At 36.8% G+C, this 25,452-nt stretch overlaps 1 protein-coding gene across 3 annotated transcripts in view; it reads right to left on the minus strand.

Moving 5' to 3' along the window:
* The window catches only part of LOC145318840 (uncharacterized), a 59,082-nt gene extending 34,496 nt beyond the window's left edge, over window positions 1–24,586 (minus strand). For all 3 annotated transcript variants that reach the window (XM_080160493.1, XM_080160494.1, XM_080160495.1), the window contains exons 1-3: window positions 24,490–24,586; window positions 23,791–23,892; window positions 10,635–10,719 (exon numbers count right to left, since the gene is read on the minus strand). In XM_080160493.1, the coding sequence (XP_080016619.1) occupies window positions 10,635–10,719; window positions 23,791–23,892; window positions 24,490–24,559 (257 nt within the window). In that variant the 5' untranslated portion in view covers window positions 24,560–24,586. The remainder of the gene's footprint in view (window positions 1–10,634; window positions 10,720–23,790; window positions 23,893–24,489) is intronic.
* Between the last annotated feature and the right edge of the window lie 866 nt (window positions 24,587–25,452).

The following is a 25,452-nucleotide window of genomic DNA, read 5'->3' on the forward strand; positions in this document are numbered from 1 at the left end:
CGGTCTCTGGCAGCCGTAGCACCATGTCCACCGGCAGTTTGGCCTCTCTCCCAAAGAAGGCCAGGAACGGGGTCACACCAGTGGACCTACAGGCCTTGGTGTTGTAGGCAAAGGCGATGGCAGGCAGGTGGGGCTCCCAGTTGTTATCGTCTCTGTCTAGGAACAGGCGCATGCCTGTGTTGAGCGTCCTATGAAACCTCTCCACTCGGTTGGACTGCGGATTGTAGGGTGGTGGATGTGTCAGGCCAATTTCAAGCCGGGAGGCCAGTTCCTGGAATACCTGGCCGGTAAATTCCATTCCATTGTCGGAATGGATCTTCAGGGGGCATCCGAACGTGGCCAGGTGGCGGTGCAACAGGGCTTCAGCCACCGTGAGGGTGCGCTTGTTGGGGATGGCGTAGAGGCTGACAAACCGGCTAAATCCATCTTGGCAGGTGAGGATGTAGCGGTTCCCAGCTGGAGTCTCTGGCAGTGGCCCCACCAGGTCGATGAATAGGACTTGCTGTGGGTACCCCTGGCGGGAGGGCACGTGGATCCCCTGCTTCAGCCTCTCCTTGGTAACTTTCTGGACACACTCAGGGCAGGTTTGTACCATCAGGCGGACGTCACGGGCTAGGTTGGGCCACCAGAAATGCATGGCAACGCGGGCGATAGTTGCGTCCATCCCAAAGTGCCCAGCCATGGGGGTCCCATGGGCTAGAAAGAACGCATCCTGCTGGAGGGCCGAAGGCAGCAGGTATCTTGTCCTCTCTCCCGTCAGAGTCTGGTCAGTGGTGGTGAGGCAGCCATGTTCGTCAAGGCCCAGGGCTGAGAAGCGGCTGGCGTACTGCTGCTCGTCTCGTTCCTTGCCACGCAGCTCAGCCTTGGTTGGGGCCTTGCCATCAGCCACCCATTGGCGGACACGGAGCAGGAGGGGGTCCTGTGTCTGGGCTTCCAATACTCTAGCTGAGTCCAGTCGGGCGGCAGGAGGCCGGCTAGCTGCGGGCTCCCCTAGCTGGGCCAGGTTGTGGATATACTCAGCCTGCTCTGCTAATTCTTCGGCGCTAGCCGTTGGCATGTTGGCATCTTCCCGGCGGCTGAGGGCGTCGGCGTTGGTATTCTGGGTGCCAGGCCTGTGGCAGACGGTAAAGTCTAAGGCCGCTAGCTCCTCCTGCCAGCGGGCCACCATCCCTGTGGATGTGTTCAGTGATTTCATCTGTAGCAGGGCAGAGGAATCAGTGTTGATCTGGAAGCTGCGGTAGGACAAGATGCCGTGGAATTTTCGGATCCCATAGATAATGGCGGCCATCTCTCCCTTCCAGGACGGGTAGCGCGTCTCAGGGTCGGTTGTCTTGCGCCCCACGGCGGCAATCAGCCTCTCCTTGCCCTCCTGGCATTGACTCAGTATGGCAGAGATGGCGCGGCTGCTGAAATCTGTGGTGAGCTGGAACACTGCTGGTAAATCAAATCTGGGCGGCGCTCGGATGGGGGCCTGTCGGAACTTGTCCTTGAGTTGCAGCAGCTGGGCTTCCATCTCAGGCGTCCAGGTTAGGGCCTTGGCCGTCTTCTGCCGATTCATCTCGTATGTGAGGTCTGCATACTCTGGGATGAACAGGCGGTAGTATCCAAAGAAGCCCAGCAACGCCAGCAAATCCTTGGGGGTGCTAGGGGCTGGCCAGTCTAAGATGCGGTCAATATAGTCCTCTTGCATGGCTATCCCCTCTCGGCTGAGGGTGTGACCCAGATAATCCACCTTGGACCGGAACAGCTTGGTCTTGGCTGGCTTGAGGCGGATCCCTCCCCTGCGGTGGGCTTCCAAGACCTCTCGGAGCCTGGCCAGGTGGGCCCAGGTATCCTGGTGGAAGGTCAGGACGTCGTCAAGGTATGACTGGAGGTTGGCTGTGCCTAGTGGGTTTAGGACCCCTGCAATAAACCTGGAATAGACAGACGGTGCCGTAGACAGGCCAAAGGGCATCCTTTTCCATTGATACAAGCCCCTGGGGGTGGTGAAGGCGGTGCAGGGCCGGCTATCTTCAGACACACGGATGGTGTAGTATGCGGCCACCGCGTCTAGAGCACTGTAGACACGGTGCCCGCCAGCTCGTTCCACCAATTGCTGGATCCTAGGCAGGGGGTAGCTGTCCAGCTCCAGACACTTGTTGAGGGCCCTGTAGTCGACGGCCCAGCGGGTGCTCCCGTCCTTCTTCTTGATGGGCACCAGGGGGCTGCTCCAGGCGGAGTCCGACGGCTCTATGACTCCTTCCTGCAGCCAAGTGTCCAGTTGTTTCTCCAGTTCAGCCTCTTGCCGCGGGTTCAGATCCCTAAATCTCTGGCGGATCGGCTGGGTCCCTGGCTTGAGGCGCAGCTGCAATTCAACCACATCTGTGCAGCCGGGGGTAGAATTGGAGAAGACGTCCCTGTACTCTGACAACGTAGTCCAGACCTCCTTCTTGAGTAAGGGGTCCTTGCGTAGGAACTCATTGTCTTCCATCTCCAAGGCCTCCCACAACTCTTGCATGTCTATAGGCTCAGCAGGTTCTTGGACCGAGTGGAGACGCGGGGGAGGCGTATCAGAGACTTCCAGAATGTCAGGTTTGACCAGCTCCCCTGCCACTGGGAGGCCAGCATCCAGCAAGAGGGGCACCTCCCCCTCATTGACCACCAGTACTCTAAACACAGTGGCAGAGCCAGGCCTGTGGGCATACAGGCCCTCTGGAATAACAAGGTCCTCCCCAAACCTCTGTTCTGGGGCAGCTAGTTGAATGGCATCCTTGGTGCGATGGCCTACTAGCTCAACAGGGACTGCCATAACCCCGCGGCCAGGCAGGACCACCCGCTTGGCTGTGCGGAGCTGGGGTGGTTGACCGTCAGTTGGAGTGACAGCGCTCAGCCTGTACGTGGCTGGTGAGGGGTCAGCCTTGGCTCCGGGACCCACCGGCCGCGACTTGACGGGCTCGGCTTCTGGAGAGGCTGACGTGTCGGAGCCAGGCTTGGCTCCGGGGGCGTCCGGCCACGATTTGACGGGCTCGGTGCTGGGAGAGGCCAAAATACTGGGTCCAGCTTTGGCTCCGTGGGCGTCCGGCCGCGACTTGACGGGCACGGCGCCGGGAGAGGCTGGGGCCTGAGAGTTGAGTGTGGCTCCGGGTACATCAGACCGCGACTTGACGGGTCTGGACTCGGGCTTGGCTGGTGGACTGGCTGGAGGTCCCAGGTAGAGGGGGCCAGGTGGACACGGCTGGCCATTGATAAAAATGTCGGAGGAGAAGATTGGTTCTGGAGGGCTGGCAATCTCAGGAAACGTTGTTGGCAGGCTCTCCCTTGGCACCTTGGGCACTGGGGGCAACCCCATGGCTAGCAGGTTAGCGCCCTTGTGTGCGTTGAGCTCAGCGTCCACCCAGTGTGTGCCTTTCTCAACCACACGCGGCTGCTCAGGCAGGGGGCCTGGCAGAGGCCCCTCATAGCTTAGCTCTCTCTCGGCTGTCTCCCGGTCAATGGGGACGCCACGGAGTGGGATAAACTCCCCACGCGCCCACAAGCAAGGTGGTTGCATGTCGAAACAGAGCCTAGTTCCGAACTCCTTGAGAAAATACCCACCCAAGTTAAGAGGGTGGGAGAGATTTCGGACCACAGTCACGTGGTATAGATGGAGTATAAGAGTGTGTGAAACTGCCATATATAACTCTTTTAATTTTCCAATTACCTGGAGGGGCTGGCCTTCCTCATTAGCAGTCAGGATCTGGGTGTTGTCCGGAATCAACATGCGTTGCACGCCCATTGCGTGCATGAGGTGCTCAGAAATTACAGCAGACCCTGGTACACGGTTGCCAGAATCAACCATGGCATCAACCTGTACATGCTGGGCAGGGTCAGGAGTAGGAAACCTCACCCTGATATGGCAGGGGAAGTGGAGGTCCTGCCCTTGAGACAAGGGGGCCTCTCGTTCGGCTGGGGTTGGCAGAAACTTTGGTGGTGGCCGCACCGCAGCTATGGTGGTATCGCTTACCATGGTGGCTTAGACTGTAGCTTCGAATCACTAGAGCTTATTAATTATCACTTGGTCAACAATTTTATATTTATTTTTATCACTTGGTTGACTTTTTATACACAATGATGTGTTGTTATCACTAGGAGCCCTAGGTGTGATTCTGGAAGCACTGGCAGCAGGGAATGTCCGTCCTGCAAGGTTCAGAGGGGTGACGGCGGTAGGGAATGACCCGTCCTACAGCGCCGCTGGTTCGAATCCCGACAAATGGCGGCAGGGAATGGCCCGTCCTACAGCGCCTCGGGTTCGAATCCTGGGAGACAGCGGCAGGGAATGTCCCGTCCTGCCGTGCCTGTGGCTCAAAATCTGCTATCCGTCGCAGTGGTAGGGCTTACTTGTGTGCTGAAGCTTTGCAGCCACACATTGCCTTCTTAGGGAGACCAGCACACAGCTGTCTGTCTCGTAGGTTTGGCCTGGGTGTCCTGGGGCTTGTCCCAGCTACACTTGCCAATTTAGACTCAGTTTTGTAGCCGTCTGAGCTAAATTATCCGGTTGCCGTGGCTGCGCACCTAGCGCTACTCCTACCCGACACGGACAAAGCGTCTTAACTGGCGCTTTTAGCAGGCTAAATCTGCTTGCCATAGGCCAGAGGCCCACATATTGCGTTCAAAATGATGGAAATTCGACCTAAAAAGGCCGTCTCACGGGTCAGTTGGCTTCTCAGTTGGCGGCTGATTGTCCCCTTACTTGCCAAAGGGTCCAATCAGAGGTAGAATAGGCTAGTTCTGTAAGGCTCGATCTCACAGCTGACACCAAGTTCTGGTAAGCCGAGCGTACTCGGCCCACGGGGTAACGAGTTCGGATTCAACGGGCCCTAGCCTTTAAGTATTCTACCAAACAAACAAGCAGGATTCAATCATACAGAATTATATATTTAAACTGAATAATATTTACAAGTTATGTTTACTATATATATACAACAAAAATATGACAATAGTTAGGTTTGAAGGGGGTGTGGGGCGCTAGGGCTTAGCGCCCGCCGGTAGACAGGCTGTGGGGGCAGCGGTGGTAAAAGGGGAGGCAGTGCCTCCCGATTATATAAGTGCATGATGGACTCGTGATAATTGCATGTTCAAGTCCCCTCCCCACATTTAGGCAGGCTTAGTTTGACCGCCGGGTGCGGGGTTAACAGCGGTCATGAGATGGATAGTGATATAATAGGATTAGTGCGGTGGGTTTGTTATCATAAGTCACAGCGAAGCAACTCTGTATTGGGCCTGTCCGTATGGGTGTCGTATTACCACACAACATCCATGCAACTTTATACATTAATTATTCTATGTGCGTACTTTTATCACGTTAGATTTCTCGTAAAATTAAATTACTCCCATAATTTGGGCGATCTCTTTCCCCCTCAATTTCATCAATTTTTCAGAACTTTTAACTAATTTTTCACATTTTTTTATATTAATTAAAGAAATTTATGATTCAATTTCATCTATAGGATGGAGGAATGACTGATGAAATAATCTTTTCTCACAAAGTACAAAAAATCTTGGTTGGAAAAACAGATAAGATGAGTTATATAGTAGATAAATAGATGTCATATCAAAGGAAACTAAAAAGAAATAATATGAGATAAATCAAATGACGGACAGACAAAGTGAATTAAAGAGTTGCTTTGCAAATAAAAACAGATATACAGTAAAATAGCAGATATATTTCAACCTGTATGATTTACTATAGGACAATTCTAAAAAAATAAAAAAAAATTTTATCGTTAAGAACCTTATTAAATAAAAGTTTTAGATTTGATACATTTACAATTTTTTATTTTTTTTTTATTTTTCATATATTTGATTTATAGGACTGATCTGTTTTTTAATAAAACTAGATATTGGAAATGTGGTTTGAATAATGTAGTCTGATAAACAGATGTATTTCCATAGATGGCCAATAAGAAACAATAATCCGTTGAACTTCAAAATACAAAGAATTTTAAATGCTAATCAAACAATTAATTAGTAAAAAATAATTAATTAGGGCCTCAATTTAAGGCATGTTAGAATTGTCCGCTTCCTTTCAAACATTTTTAAAAGATCCTTGTACCATTATAATACAAATCAACTATCCTATCTTCTTAATTTTGGAATGATGATTTCTAAGACAATGCGGCAATATTAACAAGGATTAAGGTGACAAAAACAAAAAGTTACATAGGTAACCAAAGTTTTATAACCACTAGACAATATTGTCCAAACTTATCAACCAATAATTCTATTTAAAAACAGAAGGGATTACTTTGTCAATCATCACTGGAGTTGAGTATGATTTTTTCGTTCATTGTCTTATCCCTTGGTTAAGCATATGGTTTCTTAAGGGATAAGACATTCAACATTGAACGATTAATTAAGATGATAAATTCTACTTGATGATACGCAAAAATAACCCTTTTGTAGATTATAATTATTTGTTCAATAGTTTGTCACAAATAGTTTGTCACCAAACAATTAAAAGTCAATGAAAGTACCTAAATTTTTTGAGACAATGAATAATCTGGTTTTAAAACTTTGGGTACAAGGTGCAATTAATTATTTTCTCTTCCTAGATTTACATAAAAAATTATTTGGTGCTTGCTTACATGTGAAGACCGGAGCACCGAAACCCCCCCCCCCCCCCGCTTAGTTTTGACAAAAATCAAAAATAAGGGGGGGGTAGTTTTTTCACTGTACAACACGCCAGAAAGTTGAGTGAGGTAAATCAAGTAAATCCAGTATACCAGAGGGGAAACCTTATTACAGGGATATTCATGTTTTGGGGCATAATTTCCTTATTTATTGACTTTGGCCAGTAAATGGTTTTAATTTTGCGCAAAATTAAAACCTTTTACTGGCCAAAGTCAATAAATAAGGAAATTATGCCCCAAAACATGAATATCCCTGTAATAAGGTTTCCCCTCTGGTATACTGGATTTTCTTGATTTACCTCACTCAACTTTCTGGCGTGTGTGCAGTGAAAAAACTACCCCCCCCTTATTTTTGATTTTCTTCAAAATTAAGGGGGGGGTTAAGTCTTTGCCTTGCTGATCACTTTTCCTCCTTGCCGTTTTCCAGACATTAAAAAACTACCCCCCCCTTATTTTTGATTTTTGTCAAAACTAAGCGGGGGGGGGGGGGTTTCGGTGCTCCAGTCTACCACATGTAAGCAAGTACCAATTATTTTTATATCTTTTGACCTACTCGTTTATTGATATTTTCATTCTTGTTTAAGGCACGGTCATCAATATTCCTATCAGGTTTAAGCCTATCTATGTAATATATGGTAGATGCTTCGCATAGGCGTAGAAACGCGGGGGAGTAGGAATTAGTATTCATCTCAAGATTATATTATTTGGTTAATCAATTCTAAAATTTAAAAAGAGTAGCGGGACAAAGTGTCTCAAAAATCAGCTATATGACGTCATAAAAATAAGGGAGATAAAAGGAGAAGTGGGAAAGAAAACCCTTAAAAAGAGATGGATAATCCCTCATTTTTATGACGTCACATGGCTGATTTTTTAGACACTTTGTCCCGCTACTTAAAAAAATCTTTTCATAAAGACGTCCAAGCTTTATAAAAAAAATAAGCTATGTTATGATATATGTAATGACAATTTTAAGCTAAACACTTTTTAGGCTGCGGTGTAATCCCCCCCCCCCCCTAACTTAAGGTATGGCTACGCCCCAGGCTTTAGATATCCTACTAAATCATGTATATATCTATATTTCTTCTCAATAAAGTCAATTTACACAGTTAAGCTAGTGACGTAATAAATATGCAGAAAAAAAGTTAAAATTAAGTTTATTATTAAGTATGTAGTAGTTTAAAAAGTAACTAATACTTGTAAAAGAGTTCAGGGTTCTTAAGGGATAAGACAATGAATGATAAATTGATGTACATTCCCAATTATGGTGAATAAAATTACCCCTCTTTTGTAAATTAAAATTCTGGGTTGACACGTTAAGACACTTCACTTATTAATCCAACCAACCGAAACTTAATAACAGTACCCAAAGTTTTAAGCAAACAAACAATAAAAAGTGATTATTAAACTTTGAGTACTAGTGTAACAGTCTAATGTCCCCTTCCTCCCAGAGTTTAAACTCTTCAGGGATCTAAATGAACATTGAAAGAAAACTTAATGTACAACCCAATTATAAAAAAAAACAATATTACACTTTCTGTAAATATATTTTATTGGTTGAAAAGTTTGGACGCTCTAAATTTGGAACCAACCTGTCAAAATTTAATAAAAGTTTTTTTTCTCCAATGTATAAAATAACAGAAGAAGGTAATTTTGTTTATCCTTATTGGGCATGTACATCAATATATTATCCATTGTCTTATCCCTTAAGATATATTCCAGAGTAAGTATTTTTACACGTAACTACATGTTTTAAAATAACTGCTGGTTATAGTTGTATTTTGAGGGAAAGTATTTTCTCGTATTCAATCGAAACCAGTTAATATTCGGTGGATTAGAATCGGTTCTCAGTCATATTAAATCATCGTATTACAGACAATTTCCCACGATTATAAAAATAAAAATCATAAAACTGGTTTTAATCTTTTGATTTTTCATTTCAAAATCCGCAAAAAAAGCTGTGTAAAATACGTTGCGATCACCAACTATTATTTATCCTTTTGGGGAGGTTAGGTATATCTATTTAAAAGATATGTACTCCCAAAACTAATTTTATGCACGTTTATTACTTTGCAGATGCAAAATTTGTGTGCATATTTATGTTTTACAGTCAAATCAAGGAAATTAATTTTCAGTGTTTTCCCTCAAAGCGGATAGCTAGCAAAGTAACCCCTGTCTCTTTCTTTTTTGAATGAATTGAAAATAAGTGTGGAAAGTGTTTTGTCCTTATGTCTAAACACTCCAGGTCCAGGAGGTTTTACCCAGTGGAGCAAATTTTATTATAGGGGTGATTTCTCTTGGAAGGTAGTAGTACCCTCCCCCACAATTTTTATGAACCTTCCCAGGACCTAATAGAAGCTACCCTGTAAAGGAGAACCATATCGGTTCAGTTGCTTGGGAGATCCTTTGATACACACAAAGAGACAGACAGACAAACAGACAAAGATTCTATTACTTTATTATATATATATATATATATGGATTACTACTCTACTTTAGGAAAAGATTATTCTAGTTTTACAAAGCCAACTTTAATGTTATTCAATATGCTGTATAATATTTTTACATACATATGTATACATTGTACTGTCGTAAAATAAGGGAGGGAAGGAAACATTGGACTATAAATTACACTAGTACCCAAAGTTATATGAACATCTTATTCGTTGGCTCAAAAACTCTGAATACTTTTATTGAGTTTTGATTGATTTGTTTGAAACTAGTAGTAGTGAAGTGACTAAACTTGCCAACCAATAATTTATACCCACAGAAGGGCAATTTTGTTAATCATCATTGGGAATTTTCCAATGTCTTATTCCTTAACCCTTAATATTTTTTTTGACTTAAACAAAGCATTTTCTCTTACCAAAATACTAAAATATCCTCTAGTAGTACAACCTCATATGAAATAAAGGTGTTCAAGTCAATTTCAGGTTCCAGGTATGATCCTGCAGGTCCTGATCCTCCAGGTCTCCAGAAATCTTTAAAAGGCTCCTGTGGCCGCAATTTTTTACTTAGAGACGTCAAATTTTAAAGTTAAGCTTTTCTTACATGTCTACATGACGTATTAAAATTTCATAAAGATCCGCCGCCGTTTTCCCGCCGACTGCGTCGGCTGGCAGCTGCCAAGTACAGCTTCGGCCGCTGAAATTTATATTTTGATATTTCTAATATAAAATTTACATAAAGATAAACATTTTCTGTAAAAAAATTGTTCTTCTAGCTTCGAAAATAAGAAAATGACAGCCGTTTGAAATTTTTAAGTAAAAAAGGACCTAAAAACAAAGGTTGTTAAATAAAAGGGTGAAGGAAGCGAAAATTGACTTTGACTTATAAAAGGTCGGAAAAGCATTATCTAACAGGGGACTTGCACAAAAAAATTTAGCCCTCTAGCTCTAATAGGAACTGAGATAATAGGGGGGGGGGCGTTGAACGCCCCCCCCCCCCCCAGACCGATTAAGGTGCGGCAAGGGGCCCGACTGTTAAGGGTTAAGATACCTGAGTAAAATTTTTAAAATTTCTATGATTTCTTGAAAGATATGAGTTTAATACCCAAGACGGTCAATCAGACAAAATAATCTGTCAAAGTTAAAAAGCAAAGCTCTAACCGTAGAAATTCACCTGTTTAATAGCTGACTTATTATTCGGGCGGAAAACATCAAAGGTATTCAACACTCTTTTTCTGTTATTATGTTGCGAATGTACTAATATGCAGAAGTTGATACACAGCTAAATAAATTAGTGCTTTCCCACAAGTGGCCGTTGAGCCTAGGATGCACTAAATAAAGTAATAAACAATCAAAAGAAAACCTTCCTTCTTTCCCTCTATTTTCATTTTTTTTCTTCAAATAAGGTGTATGGGGCAGGGATCTTTTTTTTGAAAGTACTAATAAATCTTTTAAATATTCGCAAAACTTAAGAAAAACCCATTTGTGTTGTACAAAATGGAAGCATATATTTGGCTGTGACCAGTTATAATAAGTTTCCTACCTACAGCAGTATTTTTGTCCCATAAGAATGACAAGGAAGAGAGTGCCCATAGTTCCAACTCCTCCCCAGAATCCGAGAACTCCGCCTACAATAAAAATATATTTAGTTAATTAATTTGACTGTAAATTTCAGTGGTACTCAGTATTACAACAGCCTTGGCTTAAAATCTTTGGGTACTTTTATTAAATTTGATTGGTTGGTTCAAAATTTGTAGTGTTCGACACTACAATTTGGTGCTTTTTTTATTAGGGGGTAGAGGAAATAGAATTTAACAAAATATTCAAGACAAAGTGATTTGAACGCCTATAAAGCTTCGCAACTAAAAACGTCACCATAAGAATGTGTTTAATATGAGACCAATCATTATTGTTTTGTGAAGATTCCCTGACAAAGTCTGTTATTAAGGAATTAAACTGGAGGAATATTGTTTGCTTGGCTTTTTAAAAGCACATTGTCTTATTCCTTCAAAACTGGTATTTAACATATATTAGAGAGAAGATTAATTCATTCTCCATTGTCTCATCCCTTTAGCCCTGGCATTTACCAATAACTTTTCTTTTGTTCTGAGATAATAATGTACGCATTGGGGTATCAATAATCGGTGCATTCCCTTAAAATGCCTATCAAGCACTGAACCCCTTCCCCCCCCCCCCCCCCCCCCCCAAAGTAATATACCCAGTACCCGAAATAACAGATTTTAACCTTACCTTACCTAAAGTAATACAAAAACGTACCCCCCTCCTTATTTTCAATTAATTCTAAATAAGACGAAGGCGGGGGGGGGGGAAGGGTCAGTGCTCGACTAGGTTCTTTGATGGAAATCACCCAATATTCTCATAAGAAGGAAAACAATACAATGACCATCCATTCACTTCCCCAGGGAGGAAGGGGGATTGGACTAAATTCTAATGTTACCCAAAATTTTATAAACATGGTGTCTCAAACTGTAGGTTGCATAGATGAAATTACCAGTGTACAAATTAAACAACAAAAATTTAAAAGTACAAAAGGGATAAATTTGTTTTTTTAAATTGGGAATGTGCAAGGTGTATCAATAAAATGCGTAAGTGAATACTCACCAAACAATATACAAAACCTTTTTTCTATACATAATAATAAGAAAAAAGACAATTATGTCCATAAAACGCGAAAAAACAACAAGCTAACAAAGTTTCAAAAGAAAATATAATCCTTACATAAAAGTAGCAGGATGTCTTTGTTTGAGTAGGTTTTTGTAGCCTAATAATATCTTGCTTACCGCGGAACCGATAAAGTTACTCTTTAAATCTTAAACCCGTTGGCTATTATTATGTAGATTAATCAGGGAACCGTGACATACCCAGTGATGAAAAACAAAAATTATCTCTATTGTAGTTGAAAATTATTTGTTGAAAAGTCTTGACACTTTTAGTTTAAATTAGTACTGCCATTTGGGAGATCTTAAAGGAGTAACAATCTACTCTCTAACAATCGGATTGATATCAATGTTGTATGATTTCTTTAGTTAATTTGATTATTAGAATGTATAATTACAAATCAGGAAGGAAGATACATTTTGACCCAAAGTTTATTTTAGCACGATGTCTCATATAAATCTCGTTTGTTAACTTAATAACTTGAGTTGCTATAATAAGATTTTAATATTGATTGTTCAATCTAGCAGTTTCCAAATCCTTTCAACAAATAACATTATTCTACAGAAAGGGTAATTTTGTTTATCTTCATTGGGTACAAATATTAATGTTACATTCATTGCTTATCCCTTAAGATCCCTGAAAACAAATGCTTTTCTATTGTTTGTATAAAAGTATTCTTCCCTGAATAACAGCTGGAAATTATTTCATTACAAAAAAAGCCTTTTTCAACAAAACATCAAAACAAAGATGATATTATCCAAAAGTAACAAAGCTTTAACAAAATAAACCAAGTGTTTATGGAGCTGCTGAGAGCTTGCAAATCACCTATAACCTTCATTGAATCCTAAACTAACTAATTGTGATCCAGACATTTACCAGATTTTAGCAAACATACAGACAGAATGCTTGTTGCTTTTAAATTTTGTATTGCTTTGTAAATACCTACAAACTTGATTGGCAGATGATAAAATTGTCTGTCTGTATGTATAATATGGCTATAGAAAATATAACAAATACATTTACAAATGGAAAAAGATTATTATTTTTGTAAAAGCTCTTACTTCAAACATCTGATATTCAACTTTTTTTGTATTTTCAATAGCAAATCTTCTCTATAACACACTTTGTCAGTCTGTCTAAATGTGATGGGGTGCAGTATGAAATACTGTTTACTACTATTAAAAATAATAAATTAATGATGAACTTTTGTGATTCAAAACCAAATTTTCCTTATTTTAGATAACCATTTAACTTTTTATCACTTAAAGTTTGTTCTATAATTCCAAACTGTGTTTCGTTAATTTTTTGTTTTTTTTTCTTAATTTTTTTTTGTTTTTGATAAAGTTTTTCCATATCTGGATTGTCCATACTTAGCAAAATTCTTGTGCACCAATTTTCAATTTCCTGATCATGTCAGAAAAAGGATTCTTTTAGGACAGGCCTATTACAGAATTCCTAGGATCAATTTGTAAGAAATTTCATAGTATTTCAAGAAACGGAGCTTTTTATATTAAGCTAGAATCCATTTATCCATTACAAAAAAATCATGTAAGATGGGTTTTTCCATTTTAAACCTATCAATTTAAAGCATCTGATTGTTTGACATCTATTTCTGATGAAACACTAGCCTAAAGTCAAAGTGTTATCAAATATCGAATTTCTACTTATATTCAGTGGTCGAAAAGGACAATACAATGGCCGATAAATTGATGTGGTGGGGAGGTACTTTTCTAGACTAAGAACTTCCATGGTATAGTACAATGATTAATTAAAAGACTATCTACATTTTTACAAATTCAAACAAAAAATTCAAAATTAAAATATTTTTTGCGAAGCTAAAGAATGTTACATTTATAAAAAATAGATAAAAAACACTATTGTTACTAGTATTAGTAACATTAGCTTATAATTAGGCATTAAAGGGTTAGAGCCCTTACAGTGGTTGGGTATAGGAGAAAAAAGAACTCTTTATTTTAGATTTATTTCAAATTAATTAAGGGGACGATAGACACCCCAAAAAGATTGTGTGTAATAAATTTATTCATCCACATGAAAAATATAAATAGAAAATTGGCCACAATAATGCATGCAGCGGCACTAGAGTAGAGTTTGCCTTTGGATTGAGACAATTGTTGACCCATTGGTGTTACAGTTTTTAAGATCTTCTTGGACACACAAAAACAAACACACTCACACACAACTTATTACTTTTGTACATGGGAAAGCCTATGTAATCATTGGAATATAGGTAAACAATTTAGACAATTCCTATGGATATTTTGTAGCAAAGTCTCAACAGCAAATTAGCAGCATAACCAGGGTAGGAATTACACTGTGATTATAAAGATTTTTGATAATAGGAACTATCCAACAATCATAAGTCTTTCTATAGGAAACAACAGATGTTTTTGTAACAAAGTTACTATAAAATACACTATGTCTGTTCATCAGTCCGTAACGCTTAGTGGTCAATGGGATTTACTCAACCTTTTTTGTATCATTTAAAAAAATATTTGAATTTAATTTTCAGTTGCTCTAATGAAACTTATTTGTAGATAATAGGGCAGGTAGCTTTAATGCTAAATCAAATACAACCCACAAGGTCCTGGTTTTATTTTGACTATTAAATTAATCTAATGTATTTTAAAAAATTTTGAGTGTGATAAAATGGTCGTTTTAAAATTTGACGGGGTAAATATATCCCACTCCCCTCATCCTTGGACTTCTATGTAAGTACAATATTATGTAACTATTTACATGTATTTAATTATTGATATTTGATCATGTGAAACTACTCACAATGCCAAAATTGAATTCAAAATGAAAGTTTAATGTTATATATATCAATCAACTTGAAAAGTTGCATTCTTTATATATTACAAGCGGTTTCGCCCCTAGAGGCTTCTTGGGGGCAAAGGTTAGGAGGAATCGAGACATAATATTTAAAATCAAATGCAGTATTTACAGAAAAAAGAATAATCTAGGTCATAATCTGTAAAAGATCGGGGAACACTTTGGTAGAAACCTTTATTTTTTCCGGGATGCACCATTACCCCTCCCCATTATTTATTTTTTAAAATAAGGGATTAGACACTTTAACAAAATGTACAAACATTACACTTCCGCTTTGACGGGAAGGGGGGTGGATGTTCCACTTTAAAAAACTGGAATTTGCCAAAGCTTTGTTTATCTAAAGTGAATTGTTTGCAGAAGAAGATTTATTTACATATACATACATCAAAAATCGTTTATTTGTTTCCTAAAACAATTACCAAATTGATCCCATTACTAGCCCCTCCCTCTGTTTATCTATTCATTTAGTAGCACAGCTATTCTATAGTTAAGGAATATCCATTTATTTTTTACAAATTATACTTTCTAATTGTAACTTAAACATTACATTTGCTGAATATGTTATAAGATTTTCTATAAGAAAGGTTAGGACAGGCTTTTCAAATTTCTATGTTAAGGGGGGGGGGGGAACATGTTGAACCATCCCATAACCCCTAGAGGACGCCACAGATCCTAATTAATACAAAAATAGTGTTAGCTTGTCTTGCTCCGCTATATATCAACAAAATAGTTCTTGGATATCATTCACTTTGATATTAGATGTATCATGTTACTTTTGTCTTTGTTTGTCTTTTATTTCTTTCTCTATGTCTTGTCTTCTCTTGTATATCTTTGTTTATCTTTTACCCCGTTCAATTTAGGTTCCTAATTTGTACAAGCCAAGCTTTTCTTTATTAAGGGTAGCTCCATCCATTAAGGATAGCCCTATTGTTAGTTTAGGAAAGTCCTATAGATTTCAAACTTTACATGACGATTCCTGATAGATAAAATCAGTGTAATTTACAGTTCTATGTCTCCCTCCTCCCTGAAAGATATATTATAAGAATTTAATCTCAAGTCGCTCTTTAAGATTAGGTAGTCTTTGAAGTTTTTTTTGTTAAAAATGTATTATATATATGGATATTTGTTTTTCATCTGTTTTTAAATACCTAGATCATTAAAACCCGGCAAAATGTGCTAATTACAAAATGTCTATGGAAAATAACCAACGCCATCTAACCGTGAGGGATAGGATAATTATATAAAATTAATCCACGACCCTTTTTTCCTCTAATATTTACTATCCACTAATTACACAATATGAGAGGAGGATAGTAAATTATCTATTGTCCTATCCCTGTATCCCTGAAAACCCAGGAATCTAAAGGGATCAGACAATGGCCGATATATGTACATTTATATATTATTATATATTTATGTACATCTCCTATGGTGATACACAAAATTACCCCATCTGTAGGTTACAATTAAGGGTTGAAACGTTTGGACACTCAGCCTAATAAACTAAGCAACCAAAATTCAATAAAAGTCCCCAAAATTGTTGAGCCAAAGAACAAGAAAGCATTATTATAAAACTTTGGGGACTAGTGCAATAAACAACCTATTGTCCCCTCCCACCCTACTGGAAACCACACACACACTAAAGCAGATTAGATAAAAGGAGAGGATAAAAAAGTGTTTAACCCTGACAACAGAAAAATAAAATCATGCAAAGACCTTTTTTTAATTCTTTAAAAATGATAAAAAATCATCTTGAAGCACAGCGAAAAAAGGGATGCTCTAACTTTTCCTTAAAGTGCCAATCAGGTACTGACCCCCCCTTCCCCTATTTAAAAAATAATTTAAGAGTTTAAGTCTTCCCCTCATACCTAACCCCTTTCACGGGCCCTAACCCTGTGGGAACTAAACCTGCGGCGCTACCTAGTAACCAAAATAACCTAACCTATCCTCACCTAAACTAATAAATAAACACTAAGACGAAGACCAAATTGCATTACTTTTGTGTCACTTTTGATTCCTGTGACGTCATAAAAGAAAACCTCTAAAAAAGAGATGGAGAATATGACGTCAAAAGTGGTGCAAAAGTAATGCAGTTTGGCCCTCGTCAACCCCCCCCCCCATATTTAAATTATTTTGAAATAAAGGTTAAGGTCTTAACTAGGCACTTTTTATAGATACTACATCTAAACATTAATTTTGTTAGAATGTATGAATTCATAGAAAGAGGGCACAGACACAGAAATTAGAATTAATTCTAATATATGGAGAGTGGAATTTCAGATATATAAAATCTGAACATTTAATAACCTAAATTTTTATATCTTAAAGTAGTTGGATTTATGTTTGAGTGTTCAGAAATATAAAAATCTTGTGTTAAATCCGACAGTTATTGTGGTATTTTACAATTTTGTTTCTAGCAATGGATATAAAATGCGTGGTTATTGTGACATGGGAATTTTTGTTGTCAATTTAGGTTGATTATTGTTTTTAAATATTGGTTAATACGTTCCACCATTATCAGTGGAGGGATGGGGTCATAACGTGGGGTTATCGTTATATTAGCCACATGGGAGAAACATTCTTTCAGGAGAATTTGGCACAGTATCCATATAGTATCTATACTGCGGGGTTAACCATTACCTAATATAAGGTAACTTAACCTGACATAAACACAGTATCCATGTAGTATCTATACTGCGGGGTTAACCATTACCTAATATAAGCTAACTACACCTGACATAAACACAGTATCCATGTAGTATCTATACTGCGGGGTTAACCATTACCTAATATAAGCTAACTACACCTGACATAAACACAGTATCCATGTAGTATCTATACTGCGGGGTTAACCATTACCTAATATAAGCTAACTACACCTGACATAAACACAGTATCCATGTAGTATCTATAAAGCGGAGTTAACCATTACCTAATATAAGCTAACTACACCTGACATAAACACAGTATCCATGTAGTATCTATACTGCGGGGTTAACCATTACCTAATATAAGGTAACTTAACCTGACATAAACACAGTATCCATGTAGTATCTATACTGCGGGGTTAACCATTACCTAATATAAGCTAACTACACCTGACATAAACACAGTATCCATGTAGTATCTATAAAGCGGAGTTAACCATTACCTAATATAAGCTAACTACACCTGACATAAACACAGTATCCATGTAGTATCTATACTGCGGGGTTAACCATTACCTAATATAAGGTAACTTAACCTGACATAAACATAAGTATCTATGTAGTATCTATACTGCGGGTTAACCATTACCCAATATAAGTTAACTAAACCTGACAAAAACAAACAGACAAAATAACGTTCCCCTTTATTTTCATATTATTTTTAAAAAACTAAGAGGGGAGGGGGTTTTGGGACCGAGTAGATTATTTGTCAAAATTACATTAAAAGCTGAAACAATCGTGGCAAATGTGCCGTTTCAACCAACCCCAGTAATCCGCAACTTTGCTAATCTAAAACTAATATTTGGAGACTCAATCAGGGAGGGAGGGGTCAATTATAAATTGTTTCTCTCTAATTATAAATTACAAAACAGCAGAAATACATAGAAAAGACAAATTGATTTTCTGTTTTTGATAGCTTTTTTACTTTTCTAAATGCTAATTATTCTTCATTTGAATTGGAGGAAGATAAATTTAAAATCAATTGGTTTATCCCCAGTTTCCTGAAGTTTAGAGGATGATTGAACCCAGGGATGAGACAATGAATCCTAAATTCTTTGTTTTGGTTGCCTTTGACTTTGGGCACCAGGAACCAACGCAACTTTTCTTATTTTGGCTAATTTTAAAAACTTTTGGTACTAACACATCGTTTGCCGCTAAAAAGAGACGAGACTTACTTAACACAATCAACACTATTACTAGCAGACAATAAAGTTCAAAATAAACACATTTAAAACAAGATTTTTTTGTATAAAAAATATCTGGTATAGTTACTTTCGTGGCAACGCCTCTTAAGGGGAGTTTCGTCGAATTTTCACTATAGTTTTTCTAATATTTCTAGCCCCTACGGGGGGCTCTAACCCTGTGGGGACAATTGATAAACCATTCGTGATAATTACCTAACCCTATGAAAAGCTATTGTGAAAATACGATGGAACAACCCTTAAGAGGCGTTGTCATAAAAGGGACTACTACACTCAAATTATCTACTGTGTTCAATCCCTGTATCCTGGGTTGAACTAAATTTCACCAAGAGGAAAACCAACTCATAATGTTTTGTAATCATCTAATTTTTTATAGATTAAATAATCAAGAGAAAATTATTATGGAACAAGGTTGACAATGTCCATAGAAGATGTGAGGGCATTTTATTTATACAACAGTATTTTTTCCATCTAAAATTATATTGTTAATTTGTTCCAAGAACTTTAGAATGTAAATCATACCGGTACTTAAAGATTTATAACAATTTCTCTCATTTGTTGCTTCTAAACTTGTTTTTGTATCTAATCTTGATTGATTGGTTTAAACTAGTAGTGTCCGAAAATACTTTTTAACTAAAGAACTGGTAATTGACTGGTAATGTATAAAGTTAGATTTCAAAGGCATAATTAAGCACTATAATTTGGAGTAAAGATTTATCTTCTATTGTTTTTAATATGTATATATTCAGGGATCTTAAGGGATAGGACAATAAACGATACATCCCCAATGATGATACAGAAAGTATACATCAGTAAATTAAATCTATAGGTTGAAATGTTTGGAGATATATAACCATCCAATAAGATTTTAAGCTAGCGTATTAGAGACCATGCTTATTAAACTTTGGGAATCCTCTCTTCCTGCTCTATAATATTTAGTATGGAAGTCTCTCTATGATATATCTAAAGCACTTTTGTTGGTGTGCTATCTCTTCCGGTCATTCAATCCAACCACATAAACAGCACAAAATACTTTTCGTATCTGTTTAATACTACCCCTTATTCACTGTGTCTGTATGTCAGTCCGTCTGTACGTCCGTAACGAGATATGATATTTTAGGCAGCTTTAATAGATAAACTGCTATTTTTTGTAAGAATACCCCTTTTTAAAGAACATCTATTTTACCACTTACTTTGTCTGTCAGTTCGTCGTTCATGATTCAAAATATCTTAATTATATTTCATTTTCTTTTTCATGACCACTGAACGTTTGCTTTGTAAATTGCTTTGTCCGTTTATCCATCCATGATTTTTGATGCTACACTACTTATGGATTTTGTTATATTTGTATAATAGCCATTGCAAATTTGTCTGCAAATATTAAACACAATGCGAATGTGAAAATATGCGGGAGTGTATGCACGACCCTTAGTCTGGCTGTGTGTGTAAAGACGCAGGGAGGGAGGGGACAGAAGACTGTAAATTAAACTGATATTCTAAGTTTAAAATAGCTTTATCCAAATCATTGAGTTCTTTAGACTGGTTTGTTTTAAAATTGTAGTGTCCAAACTTTTTAAGTAATAATCTTAATATTAATTTTGTATTTTATTGGGTATGTATATAAGTTAATGATCCCTTGTCCTATCCCTGGTATGTATAGATGTATGAATTATGGGACAGCTTATATGCATAGTTAACCCTCCCCAACACAAACTATAAATTTTCTTCAGATATTTAGACGAAAAAAAACGGATAAAGGAGTAAACAAATTGCTTGAAAATTTTGTCTCACAAATTAAGGTATAAATTATTCGGATACGCCAACCTACAATTCTCAAGGGTGTGTGAGCACATCTTTCAAATATAGAAAGAGCCATTGTAAAAAATTTATCTCAGCTAGAAAATAATTTTTAAATATGATTGTACAAAAAAAGAATTATACAAACAAAAAAAAGTTTTTAAAGTGGCGATTTTCTAAATACATATAGGGTTGGTCTGTCTGTCCCTTACAGATAACTATTATCGTTATAATAGTTGCCCTATCGATTTCAAACTTCATGGTGATTCCTGTAACAGCATGGTACAATTTAGAAAGCGTAGTAACTCTGTTTTGATTACCAGGGTCCGTACGTTTCAAAATGTAATGAGCATTAATATTGATATAGAAATTTTATTCATATTTTCTTTATTTGTAATTTGTGTCACCCTGACTTTCATATAGCATTTGATTGTTAACCTTTTTGTCAGAAGCAGGGGCTGCTATTCAGCCAATTAATTCCAATTGAAATTGCCAATTTAATATTTTGTTGGGGTAAAGTTAGCGTATATTTTATTTTTGATGTTTCTGAAGGGGAGTGGGTAAGAAGGAAAGTAAAAGGGGAAGGGGGTTGTGGGAAAATTTTCCTTTAATATTGTCAGTATCACATTCCCTTTTCCCTGGTCAGTAGCATAAAATTTTGATACCTACTGAACATATTAAGTTCTCCTCTTTAGGGAAACTTGAAAGTTCATGGATAGTTTTAGCGTATTTTATTTTTAGAGCTAATTTTGAAATGATTTTAGGCTATTTTCTGTCATTCCCTTCCCTTTCAATACAGGTCTCTTAGGGCTAGCAACTAGTTTTTAATGAAGATGAAAAACTTAAATTCTCCTCAATATTTTGTTTTAGTGAAGTGTTGACACTCCCCTTTAGCACCTCTCCGCACGCCACTGGTTACAAATATATTTACTTTCCCCTTTGTTCCTGAATATTGTAAAGCAGTTAGCGAAATGTCTCATATTTAAAGTAAGATATTGCTTTAAAGTGTTACTAGCAGCCCTGAGGAAAGGGGGAATAGGTCAATCCTCTGCTTTCATTTTTTTCCCCTTGGGAGTATTGAGGCAACCCCCCATAAAGTAGTAATAAACCTTGAGATCTAAAGCTTCATTTAAAAGGAGAACCATATAAGTTTAGCTGTTAGTGAGATCTTTAGGTACAGTCAGACAAGCAGACAGCTTCCCACCCTTTTTCTTACAGTTTATAAAAATAAGCTGCAAACCGTTCAGCCAATATTCTTAATTTAAATAAAGTCGACCACAGCTACCGTTTTTATAAATCAGCTGCCTTTATTTTTGTTCTACTATATATTATACAATAACGATATTTTAATCAGTACAACCAGCTTCCCTAAAATTACCGAACCTAGTACTAGGAAAACCAATACAAAAAGAAGGAATACATATTTTATTTAAAATAAAAATTTATGAAGTGATAAATAACTTGAAAATTCAATTTTGTGTAGAATTTTATTTTCTTTAGAATTGAAGCTTTTCAATATTTTTTTCATTTTTCATTTGATTTGTAAATTCCTAAAAATAACAGTAAATTATATTAATAAGAACATTTCAAAGTAGTATTTTTTTTCTAACATTTAATAAAACATTATGACTAACATTAACTATTACTCTATCAAAATTGATATTTGATTTAATATAAACACAAAAGCTTGACAATAAATTTCGCATTAAAAGTTTAGAATAAATTTACTTAAATTTATGAACCTTATAATCAGGAAGCATACAACAATCCATGAGCTATTTTGTTTACACGACCTTTGCCTGGAAGTCCTAAGTGTGCATGGTAATAAGTTGCGCCTGCTTTGTTGCGTACCTAAGCAGTAGGAACTATATTTTAGATTGATATATTTCCCATTATCCTTTCCCTGCTACTAATCTAACTCTTTATATTCTGTAAGCAATGCTCACTCTACCGTATTAATATAATCATTCTAAAACCCAGAAATTCAAAATTACTTTTTGGAGAGTAACAACCATTCAAGAATTTAATTTGTGAAATAATCAACTTCAAATCTTATTTGTTTGCTCAAAACCATACGGTACATATATCGAATTATGATTTATTCTTTTTAAACTAGTAATGTCCAAACTTCTCAGCCATTGATTTTTAATCTTTAAAAGGGTAATTTAGTTGATTATCATTGGTGATGTACATTTATTTATTATTATTTTTTTTATCCCCGAATGCAATCATACAGAAGATACTTTTTCTCTTTTAGTGAATTGTAAATTTTCTGGCTTCTCATAGAATTAATTTGAATAACTAATAGCTTTGTTCTCGCGGAAGGCTCGTCTGCCGCATTCACACCCAGAGGAGGTACTGGTGCTTTCCCTTTTGGTGGCTATCGAGCACTGAAACTACTTTACCATATTTTTGTAAATAAATTGAAACAGCGTATTCTGTGCAATAAAATGACGTCATACAATACTAATGACCTATGATAGGCCAGTTTACATTGTAGTTGACTAATGGTAAATTGTATACTGGCTTATCTTGATCATTTGTATTGTATGGCGTCATTTTTTATTGGACAATATTTTTAAAAAGGAAAGAGGCTACTTATTTACCTAAGACTAACCCCTGCAGTGCTACCCTGCAGTAATATAACCTATCCTAACTTGCCCTAAAGCAATAAACTAAGAAACGAAAAACTATCCCCCCCCTTATCTTCTAATTTAATTAATATAAAATCACATTCAACCTAGCCAAAGACGTTTCAACAAACTTAAAGTTACAAATATGTTTATTTTTGTTGCTGAATTGCAGATATCATTTGTTTAAAACACTTATCAGCAGCAGTAAAATTTTTGCAGCTGCCAAGCCTTTGGCCTGGCTTAGTTACTCAATGGAATTACAATTTCAACAAAATTTCTACCCACAATTTAATCTAAGTGGAATTATAGAACAGTTTAGTTTCAATATTTTATATTCTTTCTTTTATTGAATTAATTATAAAATTCGAATTTTAATGAAATTTAACATATTTCATTATTATTAAAAAACTATAAAACACTTTTTTTGTTTCAAGAGTGACCACTATGTTTAATAGATTTCTTCTTGAATATCGATTTTTGAAAAAATTTAATAAAGTTTTAATAAAATGTCTGCAATCTTTTGGCAATACAATATAAAAAGTTATTTAAAATAACACACATTTTAACAAATTTAGTTTTATTTTCTTTTTTTCTCTAATACTTTAAAAAAAGATTTGTTATTAATATTTTTGGTAATCTTTGAAATATATTGTTACCAAATTGGTAACTACAGATATCTCTTAAATCAAAAATTTTGAAATTTAAAATCAGCCAACACTAAAAACAAGATAAAACAATTTATTAATTCTTGTGTTTCAGTCGGATGGGCAGTCGGACAGACACATTAGTAATATAGTAGCTACGATACATAAAAAAAATAGTATTACCTATAATAGCTTTGACTTCATTAGAATATTGCCAGGCCTCTGTAACTTGAACATGTGTTGAGTCTGTGGCAGCACCCACAGGCGAACCAACCTCAAGTAATCCTAAAACATAATTTATCTCATGCTCTGTTACTTATACCAGAGATCGGAGGGGATAAGACAATGGCCAATAAATTGATGTACATTCCTAATGATGCAAAATTATGGTTTCTGTAGCGTAAAATTAGTGGTTAAAACATTTGAACAATCAACTTAATAAACCAATCAAAATGCACCAAAGTCCCAAAAGTTGTGAAGCCGACGAATAAGAAAAAATTATCATAAAACTTTGGGGAATAGTGTAATAAGAGCTCACTGTTCCCTTCTCTCTCTGTACTTATACTCTTATCCAAGAAAGCTATGGTAAAGCATAAATTTAGCGATTAAAGAGATGCGATGAATCAATTCATAACAGTTTTAATAAAATTATGCGCATTAGACTGAAAACATTAATTTATTTTGTCACATTATAAACAGATTTTCACAGATAGTAAAGTGAAGAATTATTTGATCAAAGCCTATAAATCAGGGATTAATTCTATGATTTATTATTATTATTTTTTCATAAAATTTTATTTTTCAGTACAGCTCAGAACCAGTTATAAATAAATGGGTTTTAATCAGTTTCAAAGCCATACTGAAGAGTTATAATTATAATACCTGCTAACATTAAGAAGAATAACAAGTATTGAGGATCATTATAGATTAAAATCATTCCCCAGATCACCATGCAAAACTAAATCACATTGTTTTATCTGAAATATGCAAGAAAATCAAAATCATACAAAAATTTACATGAGAAATAGAAAAATCTATTTAATTAGAGCAGTTATTTTCAATATATATTCTATGACATAGATAGCTGATCTAATTATAATCAATGAGATTAAAACATTTTCAAAATTAGTTGTTCAAAGTGGTTTTGGTGTAGTTGTAATTTGTAATGGGTAGATGAATATAAACATTTCCTGCAGTAATAGAGTAGCTCCAATCATACCACTACAAGATATTTCAGAAAATCCTTCAAAATGACCAAAAGAAAGAACTAGGCTTAGTAGCAAGCATAATTAGGGTGTTGTCACCCCCATAAAAACCACATATTAGGAAGATCTGCCTTCCCCTTTTCATACTCCCACTACTCCCCTAGTGAGTTGCTATAGGCGCTACTGCTTGAGACTAACAATTAAAATCATATATCTTTTAAAAGCATTGTTTAATGACATTATAAATTTTAGCATCATTTACAAAATTTATGTTCCAAGATTAAATCTTAGATTCTATTTAACCATGCAAATAAAACAAAGCCTTAAAGGATTTATAGACTTTAAAGGATTATTTGAACTACAAGAACTTTTCAGCCTAATAGAAGCTAGATGAAAGGTTGTTAAAATTGATTCAGAAAATTTTTGAGACAAGATTAATTTGTCGTTTTTCATGTGCTAAATTTGAATAGAAAATATATTTTGTCTGTTAATGTACTAAGATATTCACTGTACATGCTCTACAAACACTATTCTCTTGAGGAATAGCCTCAAAATCAGTCAAAACACTCAGATATATTCTTTTTTATATTTACCTCCTAAGTAAATGTACTTTCCTTTGTTTATTTGTGTTTCTAGTGTT

Source organism: Acartia tonsa, chromosome 5, assembly GCF_053477335.1.
Source record: "Acartia tonsa isolate MP-2025a chromosome 5, ASM5347733v1, whole genome shotgun sequence".
Lineage (NCBI taxonomy): Eukaryota > Metazoa > Arthropoda > Copepoda > Calanoida > Acartiidae > Acartia > Acartia tonsa.